The sequence below is a fragment of the Lycium barbarum genome, chromosome 2, assembly GCF_019175385.1.
Source record: "Lycium barbarum isolate Lr01 chromosome 2, ASM1917538v2, whole genome shotgun sequence".
Classification (NCBI taxonomy): Eukaryota; Viridiplantae; Streptophyta; class Magnoliopsida; order Solanales; family Solanaceae; genus Lycium; species Lycium barbarum.
The window spans coordinates 23,035,748-23,051,624 of NC_083338.1; the positions used below are offsets into that span (position 1 = coordinate 23,035,748).

At 36.1% G+C, this 15,877-nt stretch overlaps 1 protein-coding gene across 7 annotated transcripts in view; it reads left to right on the forward strand.

The window, feature by feature from the left end:
• The window catches only part of LOC132626352 (uncharacterized), a 43,852-nt gene extending 29,336 nt beyond the window's left edge, over positions 1-14,516 (forward strand). For 2 of the 7 annotated variants that reach the window (XM_060341188.1, XM_060341192.1), the window contains 9 exons: positions 9,742-9,846; positions 10,024-10,178; positions 10,562-10,715; positions 11,505-11,609; positions 11,783-11,937; positions 12,242-12,395; positions 12,561-12,657; positions 12,745-12,835; positions 13,001-14,091. In XM_060341188.1, coding sequence (XP_060197171.1) covers positions 9,753-9,846; positions 10,024-10,178; positions 10,562-10,715; positions 11,505-11,609; positions 11,783-11,937; positions 12,242-12,395; positions 12,561-12,604 — 861 coding nt within the window. In that variant the 5' untranslated portion in view covers positions 9,742-9,752 and the 3' untranslated portion in view covers positions 12,605-12,657; positions 12,745-12,835; positions 13,001-14,091. Of the gene's footprint in view, positions 1-9,741; positions 9,847-10,023; positions 10,179-10,561; positions 10,716-11,504; positions 11,610-11,782; positions 11,938-12,241; positions 12,396-12,560; positions 12,658-12,744; positions 12,836-13,000; positions 14,092-14,118 lie in introns of those variants that run through there. The other 5 variants (XM_060341193.1, XM_060341190.1, XM_060341189.1 and 2 more) reach the window with 5 other exon arrangements.
• Positions 14,517-15,877: the final 1,361 nt, after the last annotated feature.

Here is a 15,877-nt window from a genome sequence, read left to right on the forward strand (position 1 = left end):
TCATAGTTCGTCTTTAGTAAATCCCATATCCCGATCCCAAGCCTTCACAATGAACGTCTTGTTATCAAAATTGTATATCGCTCCCTGTGACACCTCATTTTTCCACTAGCTTGAGTCAAACCTCACCAAGACTGCTCCATTTTTCAACGTTGAAACCTTGTTTATACCGAGCCTTCCCCAGAGCCTTTGAATGTATCCATTCAACACCGAGAAGTGGGATGGGCCCCTAAGACAAACACAGTATTTAGTACCCAACTCTATTTTCCAAAACAGATGTGTCTGATTATTAATATTCTCTCTCTTCTTCATTACCTGAACACTCTTTCTTTAGACAAGTCTCTCTTAGACTACAAGTTCATCTCGTCAAATGAGGACGCATTTTATATCCACCTATACCTTTCCCATTCCCTTTTCCACCATACAATTAATTCCTTTAGAACATCTCATTTTCTTCGTTGACTATGCAGCCTCGTATTACTAGCTCAATAGTCCTGTAATGGTAAACTTCTAAAGTGCTATAACTCATGTCTCGTATATTTTATTTACACTGTATCTTTACAAAAAATATTGACACTATAGCCTATACAATAAGGAAAGCTTTCATTGGTAACCAACTTACTCGTTAGCGTACATCATTCTCTTACTTTTTTCTAACTAACCTTATCTTTTCTCTAACATTCAAACAATAACTATCTTGGAAGTTCTGCTCTCCATACCTTGCTTCTCTCAACCTTGAATACTATCATCCTTACAACCCCCTTTTTTTTTGGTCTCATCGGTATTACTTTAAAAAGTGTCTCATGAAAATTGCAGATTATGGATCAATACTATCCTCGAGGATGTATAAACATTGTTACTACAACATATCATGATTTACCAATTACTTAAAACCTCTCAATTCATACTTGCTTAATTTAAATATTTCACTTTATCAAAGATACAGATATACCTATGACAACATTGGGGAAAGACTCTAGATCATGACGCTCAGCTAATGCATACATACGGTGCTGAGGAGCACTTAAACAAGGGGCTCCCCCGCTGCCCCTACCCTGACCTACTAGTGTCTGGGAGCCTTGCCCCGGAGGGCGCATGGATGATGAAGAACCAGCTGTGGATCCTGTGGGATGAACCGCACGCCTACCACCTCGAAATGGGCACTCCCTCATAATATGACCTGACTGGCCGCAAACATAGCAAACATCCAAACCCAATCAGCACTGTCCCCAATGTAGCTTACCGCACTGGGTACATTGTGGTATAGATGGTCTCATCTGGCCTGAATCACTCCTATACTGAGAACCCAACTCCTTGAAACTCCGACCCGGTTTAGAACGAATAGGGTGGTCGGACCTCTGGCCTGCAAGTCGTGAAGGTGCACTAGTCGTTGAGTAGCATGTGTGTCTAGAATGATGCTGCCTCTGGCCTACTCCAGGTTCACTAGTAGGACCCGAGGATCTGTACCTCTTACTATAATCCCCCTCATACTCACGCTCCTCTTCCCGCTGTTGCCGTTGCTACTGTTCTTCCAAATTCTAGGTATGGGCCTGGATGTGAGAAATATCCATACTGTCCTGAAGTGAAGCTCTCAAACACTCACCCATCAAATGTGGCCCTAAACCACTCACAAACCAGTGTACGCGGTCTCCCATATCATCTACCATGGCTGGAGTGAACCTAGCCAAGGAATTAAAGTAGAGGCTACACTCTCGGCCACTCATATTCCCTGGCCTAAGATTCAGGAACCTATCCGCTCTAGCTCGTCGAACCTCTAGCGACAAATAGTGTCGGAGGAAAGCATCCACAAACCCTTGCCGTACTGGGGGAGGGGCATTAACTCCTCTAGAAGACATCCAAACTGTATACCAATGTACCGCAACATCCCGTAATCTATAGGAGGCCAACTCTACCGACTCAACATCTGAAGCATGTATTATCTGCAACGTTCTCAACAATTCATGTATAAAGCTCTGCGGATCCTCATCTGGTTTTGACCCATAAAATTCTGGAGGGTTCAAACTAATAAAATCACGGGCTCTAGCACTCACAACTCTATCACCGTGACCCATACCTTGTCGTTGGGCCTGAGCGGTGACTAACTGGGTCAATAATTGTATAGCCTCCGTCATCTGCTGGCCCGAGGCTCCTGGAGGAGAGACTGGAGGCACTGGAGCTAGAGCTGAGGCTTCTTCATGCTCCTCTGAATCAGGCACTGAATGAGAGGATCAACATGGAATCTCAGTAGGAGACTTATCCTCCTCTATATCCCTATCTATCACTGCCTTGCCCTTTGGGTTGCTGTAGCTTTTCTCTTTACAAGCATCACTGAAAACAAAACACATCATTAAGGAAAAGGAAATTCTTATACCAAGGATTTATCGCACCATCTATCATGAGAAAGAAGGTCAATAATTCCTAAATGTCCTGCAGCCTCTTGTTTATAAGTGTGGCACACTTCACACCCATAAACAAGACTCTACTAGACACGGCTCGTACACATACCCTAGGACGGAACTGCTCTGATATCACTTTTGTCACGACTCGACTAGGGGCCATAACGGGTACTCGGAGCTGACTAACGAGCACCACCCATTATACTAATCATCATAATCATCTGAATGCATTTATTAATTTCAACACAGCTAGCCATAAGGGAACCATCATCATTTCCAAAACATATCTACATTCGTATGCATAAGCCCCTCGGGCTATAAAAATGATGTACAATATATAATATGATCATCATGGGACATCGAGTACCCACACGCACGTATCCACGAGCCTCTACTGGAGTACTAGACATAAAGACGGGACAGGGCCCCGTCATTCCCAAATATATGTACAAAATAATACATCAAAATTGCACCTCCGAAGTAATGGAGTGCTCCTGTAAGCCTGCTGACTAGCTCCTAGGAATCTGGGCCACCTCTCTGTCTATCTGTGGGCATGAACACAACGTCCAAAAAGAAAAAGGACGTCAGTACGAAATATGTACTAAGTATGTAAGGTATGGGTAGTAACATAAATAAAACGTAAAGGACGGCATAAAATAAAAGACCAGGTATACCTTTTGAGATGTTCGTCATACCTACTTTACCTTTTCTCAATAATTGTGGAATTCGCCTGCACATACATATAATGATACTGTCTCCGCACTTACACTTTAGACATTATCTGTATTCTGCCACAAAGTGGCTCGACAACATCCGTATTCGGCCACGTAGTGGCTCGACAAATTCATATACATTTCATGCGTACCCAGCCATAACAAGGATCGATATATCCCATCATCATCATTATCATCACTAAGGAGGTCTTTTATCAATATCATCGTAAGAGTCTCGAAGGTCGTAAATTCTAGTTTTCCATAGGAATAGGATATTACAGACATATTATCTGAATTCGTAATAAGGGAATTATGCTGCTATATCACCTGGAAGGCACAATCACATAAGATGAGACCAACCATAATTAATACCATCTTGAGGCAAGCTCAATGGTATCACAATAACATTACGAGCTTTATACTTTGGCCTTTCTAGAATTGAAATCATCATACATCCATCGTCGTCATTCTATCTTACCTTGAAGAAACAATCATTTTCGCTATCATGGTCATCATTACTGTCATGTCTCACTCTTGAATAACACAACAACATAGGACGAGGTCAACTATCACGAATGTGATGGAGACTCATTTGGAAAACTCAATCATCCCACGAGGACATGTGGGACTTTAGTCTTTGGGTATCACTGGGAGGGGAATTACCATCGTAATCATTTTCATGAAGAACATTCATCAACATCATCATGAGGGCTTTAGAAATCATGGAAACCTAGCATTTTAGGATTAAGGGAAATATGGAGACAAGAGTGGGATCACAACATAGGAATTACCATCATATAAATCACTATCAGTTATATCGCAAGATTCATGACGATTGTGAGTCTCTAGTGTTTCTGGGCTTAGGAGCGATGTGAGTGTCGTATGTAGTTTGACAACTATGGAATCATCATCATTATCATATAACATATCTCATGACTGGTTCATAAGAAAGCTATTAATAATCATGAACATTTCAGCTTTTGGAATGTAAGGAAGTCATAGAAAACATGGAAGATACAATACAGGGGGTCATGCCTTATGAAAGAAAGGGACTAGCCTTACACACCTTTTCACCTTTCTAACTTGCCGTCTATACGCTTCCTTCCAAATTCGTAATTCTACATTCAAAGGAATTCGTACTATAATTAGATAATCGATAACATGCTTAGGCTTAAGCTAAAGCTAACGAAAATTGGGCAGCATTTCCTTTGTTTCTACTACTTCCTCCATATGATGTAACAACTCCCAAACATCAATAAAAACCTTTATAATATCATAATCAACAATCTTCATCAATCATACGTTATTCAATTTTCCCAATTCTATTTCAAGTCTCCATAACTAAAATTACCACACTACATCGTATTCGTCAACACCCAATGCTTCTTCAACACTCTTGATATTATTTACAACAAGATCGTCAAGAACTATAGTTCAAATCAAGTCATTATTCAAGAACACCATAATTTCACACTTGAGCTCCATATTCCACTTTCTTCTATAATATAAGTCTTTCAACCATTCAATATTCTAAATAACATGTGATGATCATGAAACTCACCTTTGATTGTGTAGGAGCAAGTTTTGGATGAAAATGCTTCACTTGAAGAAAAACCCTAGCTCCAATCCAAAGAGATTTCTTGACTCTAGCAACCCTTAAAAGCTTCCTTGCACTTGGTTTCCTTGGATTAATGATATTGCTTCTTGATTTCCCTTGTATTCTTGAAAATAAAATGTGTGGAATGTTCTAGAGGTGTGGAGAGTGTTGGAGAGAAAAATGGGAAATGAAATAAATGAACTTTGGGCCTCCTTTATAAAACTTAAAATCTATCCTGACTGTATTATACGAACACACATACGGTCTATATAACTTATACGGTCCATATGTGTGACCGTATATTGCTTCCAGTGGAGGATCCCTCTCTGGACAGGTTATACGGTCCCTTATACGGACCGTATAAATTATACGGGTCATATAAGTTGGCCGTATAACTTCTAGTTTTCCGAAGTTGTTCCCGTCATTCCGTTTGATCGGCATTCTAACTCTTCTCTATGACATCATTAAGTCAACATTAACTCGGTACTTTGCAAATCCTTTCCGGAACACAACGTATACTTTGCCTTTCTTAACGAACTTTCTTCTCTTGCCTCAAACGTCTTTGGGAATCTTAATTAGAACCATTAAATACTACTTCTTACTTATAAAAACATTATATACTTCTCACACTGCGTTAGTCTATCTACCTTATGAAAACATGAAATTTTCCGAGGTGTAACACCTTCCGCTATAGGGAGTACGCCACAACGGATACCTATCCGCTAGGCGACTCGCTATAGTTCCATCCTACACACTATAACGATCGGTCCCTGGCTACAGCAGGACCGCTACCGTGAGCTTGGTGTCGCTGCAGCGGACACAATATACCAAAAAATCCTGGTTTTGACAAAGTTCAATCCGAAATCCAACTATCACCCAAGGCCTCACAGATATAAAACAACCATGCAAACATACATAAAAACGTGTTACTAACCAATCCGTGGCCTCACAATTTCCAGCAGGGGTCTATTTGGCCAAGTAAACCCCCAATGGCCTAAAGCCAAGTTTCCAATCCAAGTCCCAAAACGCCTCCCAGTGCCTTGGGATCTGAACTGAACATCTCACCTAGTCATAAACAGTCATCTGGACTTCTTAGAATGGACGGAATTTAAAAAAAGGTTCATTTACCCAAAAGTCAACTCTGAGTCAAACATATCTCACTTTAAGGCTCAAACTTCCAAAAGTCACACTAAAACTCGCCCGATGACCTCGGGAAAGGGTCAACATGGGTAAAAGGGTCAATAGTACTATAACGACCAATCGGGTCGATTAACTTCACAAAATCGACGAATTTTTGAAAAGGGTCCGTTTACCCAAAAGTTAACTATTGGTCAAAGGTTTTTCCCTCTAAGGTTCTAATTCTCATAATTCACAATAAAACTTGCTCGATAACCTCGAGAACTGTGTCACCCATCCTCACTGGTCAAAATCATACTAACAAGGCTCAAGGAAGGGTCAACGAGGGTAAATGGGTCAAAAGTGCAATAACGACTAAACGGGTCGTTACAGAATCTTCTAATCCACTAAAAAATCCAAGTTCAAGAAACCTAGATTAACCCATTAGAGAAATCCATTTTAATGTTGAGATAGGAGTTAAAATAACTTACCCAAGTTAAACAATATGCTAATCTTGTACATTAACCTAAGGCTCGAATTTATGTAAGTCATTTACCCACCTAGTGTTTTCAAGTCCAAAACAAAAAGGGAGTTTTTCACCCAAAACCAAAACACAACTAGATGCCAACCGAAAGAAGAACAAAGCTAGAATGAATTAAAGAAATGAGGGTTAGAACTTACCCATTTCCAAGGACTCGAGGAATCCTCTGAATTTCCTCTAACATAAGCTAAGGAAATGAGATTGGGTGGAAATGAGGTCCAATCCCGAATTGGGGAAATAAATGCTAGGTCTGTTCAGCAACATCCGCTAGTGCGGAGCTTTCTTCGCAGAGGTGAGGCTGCATCGACGGATAACCATCTGTAGGCATGAGTCTATTAATCCAGTCAGCTTCCTGCAAAAGCAGAATAAGAACCACGAAAGAGGGCTCGCAGATGTTGCCCAAACATGAGCGGGGCGAGCTGCCTTAAAAAGAATTGGAATTTTCCACCAATTTTCCAAAGTTGTTGAAGATCAAACCTTACCCGTAATTTACTTAGGGAACACAAAATTTCTCAGGACCACGCCACTTATTCTTTCCGGTCAAAATATATAAAAAAATAAAAAATAAAACCTTGAGAAGGTGTTTTTTTGAAGTAATAGGGGAAAATTTCATAACGATAGAACGGGTCGTTACAATGTCCAAGAAGAGGGGTTGCAGTACCTCCCTCATTCTTAATTGGACTCTTAGGCAGCTTTCTCTCTGAATCACTATTCTGCAAGACTTGAAATGTGTTCTGATTACTTCCCCATCCCACACCTCCCCCCCCCCCCCCCTTAATTTTTTGTTGACTAACTTTCTTACTTCCACAAGTTTGGCCCTGAATCTGCACCTTATTCTTATGTCCACCTTGTGCCATCAATGAGCCCGTTTGGATTGACTTATAAGTTGCTTTTAAGCTGTTTTCAACTTTTTTGAGTGTTTGGTTAGCCAGCTTAAAGTCATTTTGTACTTAAAATAAGTCCAAAAAAATAATTGGGCCTGTTTAGCTTAGCTTATCTAAAGTAGCTTATAAGTTAGAAATAACTTATAAGCCAAAAAAAATAAGTTGGGCAGCACAATTTTTTTTTTTTGGACTTATAAGCTGTTTCCAGGTTATAAGCTGTTTTTTTTAAGTCCATCCAAACAGGCTCAATGTTGTATTCCTTGCAGGATTGGTAAGAGTGACCCATCCAAAGTTTGGTTTCCCCATTGGCTGCTGAGTCTTTGCTTGCTCCACCTTCCCTTTACCTTTCTCTGCCTCCTTATCACTTGGTTTATGTACTTCCCTTTATTTCCCTATATTTGCACCTTCTTGCCTTGTTCCTGAGTTGGATGAGTGATCTTCTTCTTTCTACAATCCTCCTCTCCATGTTCATATTTTTGCTCCACTAGATTGCCCCCTCATTCCTAAAGTACACTTTATCAGGTAGTTTAGCCTTGATGATACCTTAATCAGGAGCCTTGCAAAATTGAGTTCTAGCTTCTTCTCAGTATGATACCTTTGGAGTTTTCCAATTAGACTTCCTATTTGTCCAAGCCCTTTTTGACTCCAATACTTGAATTCTAAACTAGGCAGTTTAACCCAAATGGGGACTGCTCATAGTTCGTCTTTAGTAAATCCCATATCCCGATCCCAAGCCTTCACAATGAACGTCTTGTTATCAAAATTGTATATCGCTCCCTGTGACACCTCATTTTTCCACTAGCTTGAGTCAAACCTCACCAAGACTGCTCCATTTTTCAACGTTGAAACCTTGTTTATACCGAGCCTTCCCCAGAGCCTTTGAATGTATCCATTCAACACCGAGAAGTGGGATGGGCCCCTAAGACAAACACACAATAGCATGCGTCCAATACACTAATTCAGAACTGATATCTTCAATTTCAGTAGGAGTCACCATGCATATCTGGAGAGGCATAGTCCAACTTGAACCCAACGTTGGAGACCACATTGAATTGTTCAAATTAAATATTGAATAAATTTAACTTATTAAGAACTATCTGGTTTCCCTTGGTCAAACTCTGGAAAATGTAGATACTTATTAAATTAGTTAGTACTAAATCTGATTATACAAGTCCAAAGTGTGATTAACTTTTTGAGTCTACTAGTGTCATGTGAGAATGTGAATAGGTAGTTAGAAAAGAATATCTAAGTAAAAAGTTCATAAAAAATAGAATAATCTGTATTCTACTCAAAATAAAAACACATGAAACACTATAAAAATTCAAAATAAGACATAAATCCAAAAAGTAGAAGAAAAAATAACTTTCTCAATTAGTGTTAAATATCACTATTACCACAACACATAAAACAGGATTCTTAACAATAATTAATTTAAAACTCTCGTTTATTCACACCATGCACTTTAAAATCCCTTCTCGTCTTTATTCAATAAGGGGTAAATTGAAATGGCCGAAATTTAACAAACATAATTTTTAAGGGAACAACTCAGCATCCAAGAATAGACACATAAACGCAAGACGGTCTCGTTTGCTTATTCGTTTTAATTCAAGTTTTGAGGAGAATATCTTAGCGGCCAAGAGGAGGCATTCAATTCAAGCATTGAGGAAATAATTCCGCGTCCGAGAGAAGACATATAACGCGACTGAGAGGATACCGATTTACTTCCTCATTTTATTCAATTCGTTTTTACTCATTAATTATCTTACCATGAATGACTCAGATTACGTAATGGTGAGTATGTAATGGTGAGTTTGAGTCCATCCGAATCTCATTTGGTCATTTAATCATTGTTTTTCCTTTTTTGGCCTTTGTGTTCACCTATATATTGATGGTTCGATCTAGAAAGTGTCATCACTTTAGACCAGGTCTGCAATTCTTTTCCCTTTTTTTTCCCTAGTTCTGAATTTATGGACCATCTCTAATAAATTTTGGAAGACTAGTAGAAAGATTAACAAATGCTTTACTTTTTTTTCCTCCTTTTTTCTTTTGTTTCATTTATCTTTCGATTGGATTAGAGCATTACTAGTATAGATATGTATGAATAGTCTCATCCAAATACAATAATTTATTTGAAGTGCTCGCATCTAACACACACACACACAAAGCATACATACAAAAAATATGTGGTTCTTTTTTATTTATCAATGTTTGTTCCCACTTTTTTGATGCCCTGAATTTGTGGTAAAATTGAATTTTCCTATCTTCACTTCTACATTTTGATTTGGTGGCCACACATATCAATGCTTAATGTCTTATGGAGTTGTTTGTCCCACAAGTTTATATGAATGTATTCTGAAAATGAAGTATATGTAATTTTTTTTTTTTCAGATTTCTTGAATTGGCCAAATATAATTTCATTGGTTTTCAGAATTGAACTCATTAGCATGTAAATTATTTAATTAATTCGTTGATAGATCCTGCCTTTTGTATTCCACAGTATCGCTCAATATGCTTGAAGTACAAAAGAAAGAGAAAGAGGATGGCAATAAGAACAAGAAATTTGAAGAACACAATGAAGGCAAACCTGAAAAGGACCAAGAAGGTATGTAATTAATTAATTAATTCTACATCTTACTATTGAGTTATATTAATTAATCTTTCAATTTTACTCTTATCATTAAGTAATGATTTTCTAATTGGAGTACTAGTGGTCGAATCTAAACATTTAAAGTACCATTAATAAACACAATTTGATAAAAGAAATTTTTATTTTTTTAAGGGGAGTGCAAAATGCATACTGGACAAGCAAAGGAAAACGAAGTGAGTGATCTGAAACTTCTGATCAAAGAGGGGAAAGAGGCAAACTACCATGTACTACAAGGAATACCAGAGAGTACAATTAGTTGTTCCAATATTATTGACCTCAACATTACGGTAATTTTATACCAGAGAGTACAATTAGTAATTCCAATATATTGACCTCTACATTACGGTAATTTTTCATATCTTCTGTCTATTAGTTATTTCCATTTTTTCTTTGTTTTCAATTTAAGGACCATCTCTAATTAATTTTGGAGGATTGTAATCAATAAGGCTAAGGAAGTTTGTTTATTTTTCCCACCATATCTTCGAAGCCTTTTTTTTTCTTTTTTCTTTTCTCTTCTCACAAACATAACATATATTGATTTTTCTTTATTATTCAACTATGAACCTTTTAATATTAAGCAAATATTTTACTTTCTCTTAACATGAATGTTTGAATTAGATGATTCATTGATCATTGTCTTTCCGTTGCACAATAAATTTTTTATTTCCAGTCACTCGATAAAAATAAAGAGGAAAGTTGTAAGAGGGTGATACAAAATGAGAGATCAGAAGAACATAATGGATGCAAAGAGAAAAATGATCAAGAGGGTTGTTTCAAGGGGGAACCACTGGAAAAACAAGAAGAAAGAGAAGAAGACATCACCGGTATTTTAGAAATTTAAAATTTCATAATTGCCTTATATTATTTCTTTTGAATTATTCTTATGTGTCTATTCTTGCGTTTTATGTGTCTATTCTTGGATGCTGAGTTGTTCCGTTATGTTTGTTAAATTTCCGCAATTTAACTATACTACTTATCAAATAAAGACAAGAAGGGATTTTAAAGTGCACGGTATGAATAAACGAGAGTTTTAAATTAATTATTAGAGCATATTGTGTATTGATATGTATGAATAGTCTCATCTAAATACAATAATTTATTTTAAGTGCTCGCATCAAAAACATAGACACACAAAGGATACATCAAAAAAAGAAAAGTACGTGGTTCATTTTGATTTAGCAATGTTTATTCTCACTTCTTTTATGCCTTGAATTTGTGGTAAAATTGAATTTTCCTATCTTCAGTTCTAGATTTTGATTTGACTGCTACACACATCAAGGCTTTATGTCTTATGGAGTTGTTTGTTCCACAATTTTGTATGAATGCATTCTCGATCTAATTAAGTTTGTTTTAAGCAAAGCATAACGATGATTGTAAAAAAAAATTCCCCCCTCCCCAAGGCTCCTTCTTTGACCCATAATAATTATCCTATTGTAATTTTCTCAAAAAAAAAAATGTATTTTTTTTCCAAATTTCTTGAATTGGTCAAATATAATTTAATTTGTTTTTCAACGTTGAACGCATTAGCATGGAGGGAAGATTTAATTTTGTGTGAGCATGCATAAATAATTTAATTAAATTGTTGATAGATCCTGCCTTTTTGTATTTCACAGTGTCGTTCAATATGCTCGAATTACAAAAGAAAGAGAAACAGGATGGCAATAAGAACAAGAAATTTGAAGCACACAATGAAGGTAAACCTAAAAAGGACCAAGAAGGTAAGTAATTAATTCTACAACTTACCATTGACTTCTATTAATAATTTTTTCAATTTTACTCCTTATCATCAAGTAATAATTATCTATAAAAGGAGTTCTAGTTGTCGAATTTAAACATTTAAAGTACCATTAATAAAGACACTTTGATAAAATAAATATTTCATTTTCTTAAGGGGAGCGCAAAATGCAAACTGGACAAGAAAATGAAAACGAAGGGAGAAATCCGAAACTTCCGATCAAAGTGGGGAAAGATGTAGATTACCATGTACTACAAGGAATACTGGAGTGTACAATTAATAGTTCCAATATTACTAACCGCAACATTACGGTAATTTTTCATAGCTTCTATTTATTAATTATTTCCCTTTTGTCTTTGATTTAAGGATCATCTCTAATTAATTTTGGAGGATTATAATTAATAAGACCAATGGAAGTTTGTTTTATTTTTTCCACCATAGCTTCGAAGCCTTTTTGTCTATTCTCTTCTCTCAAACATAACATATATTGATTTTCCTTGTTATTCAACTATGAACCTTTTAATATTAAGGGAAGATTTATTAACATTAATGTTTGAATTTAGATAATTAATTGTTCATTGTCTTTCTGTTGCACAATAAATTTTCTATTTCCAGTCACTCGACAAAAATAAAGAGGAATGTTTTAAGAGGGTGATACATAATGAGAGGTCCGAAGAACGGTATGGAAGCAAAAATAAAAAGGAGCAAGAAGGCTCTTTCGAGGAGGAATCACTTGAAAAACAACAAGAAAAAGAAGGAGACATCAATGGTATTTAAGGAATTCAAAATTTCAACATTGCCATATATTAATTCTTTTGAATTATTTTGATGTGGAGATGGAGACGAATCATAAAATTTTAAATCAGTGGATTCAAAGAATTAATTGTTGTCTATATGTGTCATTTTCTCTCATTTGGTTTTGCATGATTTTCAGGTGTATCCATAGTGGCTCGAAACTTGCTATCTACTACCGCTTGAAGCAAGGGATACCAAGGAGCAAAAATTTCCATTCCATTGATAACATAAACAAGGTATTCCAAACTATATTGAAAAAAAAAAATTCAATACGTTGATATACTTATTTTAATTAGCTCTTCAAGTTTTCCTTTATTTTGCAGTGTACGAATAGGATCTCATCACCTGAAAAAGAACATAATTGGAGTCACCCAAGTACTTTAGACAACCATAAATTTGAAGTACACAATGAAGGTAAAACAAGAAAGGATCAAGTGGACACTTTCGAGGAGACACTACCTAACAAACAAAAGCAAAAAATTGTTCATGATATGTAATTAATTAATTAATTTGAACATCTTACAATTGACTTATACTATTAACAATTCAATTTTTCATTTGATTATGCATGATTTTCAGGTGAGTTTGAGAGACTTGGCGAAGATAGCCAGGCGGATAATCTTAGCCATACTTTAATGGACGATGGCATTGATAACATATCGAATCTTTCGATGAAAGATAAAAAAGATGAAGACTGCCATGTGAATAAGGGAACATCAAAGAATACGATGTTGAATTCCCTTATTGAGGTAATTAATTAATTAATTGTTACTAATGTCTATTTACTTAAATGAAAATATTTTTATTTTGTTTTCAACTTTGAACCTATTAATTTTGAAGGAAAGATTTTACTTTCCTCAGCAAGAATTTTTCGTTGAGTTTGATAATAGTGTTCCACAATAAATTTTTCTATCTCCAATCATTTATAAGAAAAAAAAAGTGAATTTATAGGTGATACATAATGAGATATCTGAAGAACACAAAGGAAGTAAAACAAGAAAGGATCAGGAGGACTCTATCGAAGAGGAACTGCCTGAGCAAAAAGACATCATTGGTACTTAAAGATCTTACATCTTAAAATTGGCTCTTATGTTAATTTTTTGAATTTTTTTGGATGGAAAAGTAGAGGTGGGTTCTAAATTTTAAATCAGTCCATTCTCATTTCCCATCTGTGCCATGAAAAAGAACGAGAGTTTTTCTAGGATCGAAACTCTGCACCTAAATGGCATAGGGCGAAGTTGTAGTCTAAAGTGAATAAAGGCATTAGATTGCATCTCAACTAAATTTTTTAGTTATTAATTTGTTCTATGTGTATCATATCCTCTCATTTAATTATGCGTAATTTTAAGGTGAGCAAGAGCTCAACAGAGTCACAGGTGAAAATAGTCTTTTGGATAATTCTAATCGTGTTTTAAACAATGATGACACCAATTATGGCTCAAAACTTTTGGTAAGAGACGAAAATGACGGAAACTATCGTATCACGCATGGAATACCCAGAAGTATAAAATTTCGTTCCATGATTAACCTCTATAAGGTAATTCACATATCCTTACATCTATTTTCTTACGTTAACACTAAGCATTGTTCAACAACCTTTTGTTCCTTCTTCTTTTGATGTCTAGATATTTGAAGAAAAAAAAAAATGAAATAGTAAAACTTGTGATTATCTCATAAAGTTTTCTTGCATTTCACAGTGTACTAAAAGGCTTTCACTAGTTGAAGATGAATATAATTGGAATCTTCCGATCGACGATGATATTTGAATCACTCAATGAAAGAAGATTCAAGTAACAAAAAGAATTAATTCTGGTCGTAAGAGAAAATGGAGAGAAAATCAAAAAGGCAGGAGAAAAGATGATATGACTTAATTCTTCCACCTCCAAATTATATTTCAATCATTTCTTTGAATGTTGAACTTTATTAATTCATTTACAAATTTGGATTTAAGTCACCTTACAAACTTTGTCAATTGCTTCTTCAGTTGTTTTTTATTAGGTACCCTTTGCAAAGCTTCATTTCAAAATTCGGTAGCAAGAACGGCGTGAATTCCTTTCGAGGATTTTTTTGTTCACACTCCATGTTAATAAGTAATTAATAAATATGAGTTCTTTCGCTATTCATGCGAAGGCCTCAAACATAATATTGCGCATGATTAAATAACAACCTTATCCACAGAGCAATAATCTATGAAATTAGTCATTGCTCGATTAATTTATTAAAAGAAAAGTTCTGAATTTGTATAATTTCTGCGATTTATTTTTTATATTTCCTCTGATAACATGTTGGCTCATGGGAGCTCTCAGCCTCTCACTAGTACCTTTCCTCGTCTCATATGCCCCTTCAACGTGGAAAATTGATCTGATTTGACTCACATAATGAAAGTCGCATTAACATATGTATATTTGGACCTTTGGACCTTTTTATATCAGGGTATATTTACACCAGATACAATTATTTAGAGACATGGTCCAAGCTATTGCATTTTTGCTGCAAAATATGCATGATTTATCTACTTGGCTTTAGACACAACTATTTAAGAAAGAAAAGGTATAGGCGACAAGAATAACGTAACTATATCATGTCTTGCTAAGAAAAATTATGTCTATAATAGGATTAAACCAGTAGGATTTAGCCTAAAATTATAAAATAAATGAATTTCAACCAAACATAACTGTTGTCACAATTGTGCGCATGTACATAAAATTGATTATAACGACCCGTTAGGTCGTTTTGGCTATGTTTACTATTTTACCCCTGTTGACCCTTTCCCTAGCTTTACCAAAGTATTTTTGACTTGTGGGGATGGGTGACGCGATTCCCGAGACATTCGGATGTGATTTGAGTGTGAAAATGGAATTTTTGAGAATTCATAAGTGCATGGTTGACCTTTGACCAAAGTCAACATCGGGGGTAAATGAGTCTTTTTGTAAGTTTCGTCGATTCCATTAGGTTCGGAATGTCAATTATGACTTGGTTGAGTGTTTGGTTCGATTCCGAGGAGCTCGGGGGTATTTTGGTCATTTGGATGGAAATCTAGTTTTAAAGCGTTTGCATTGACCATGTCATAACCCAAATCACAGTCGTGATGGCACCCACACTAATCCCCCTGGTGGGCGAACCATCCCCATAATCAAATTACTTAATCAATTTAAGAATCAACGTAAATTATACAAGCATCATTAATAAGTCTAAATCCTATCATAAATACTGAATGTGCGGAAAATTCTAAGTCAAATACATCTCCCATGGACTGAAGTCACAGTACACGAACAACTAATCCAAACCATGTCTAGGATTAATACATAAGTCTGAAACATAAGAAACATTGTCTAGTGGATAGAATAGTGGTCAATAAAAGGAAAAATCTAGGGCTACAGGTGGCTCACCCTTCCAGTCTCAACAAGATAGCCTCAAGGCTATAATCTGGGTATCGATGAAGATCCAGTCTTAAAC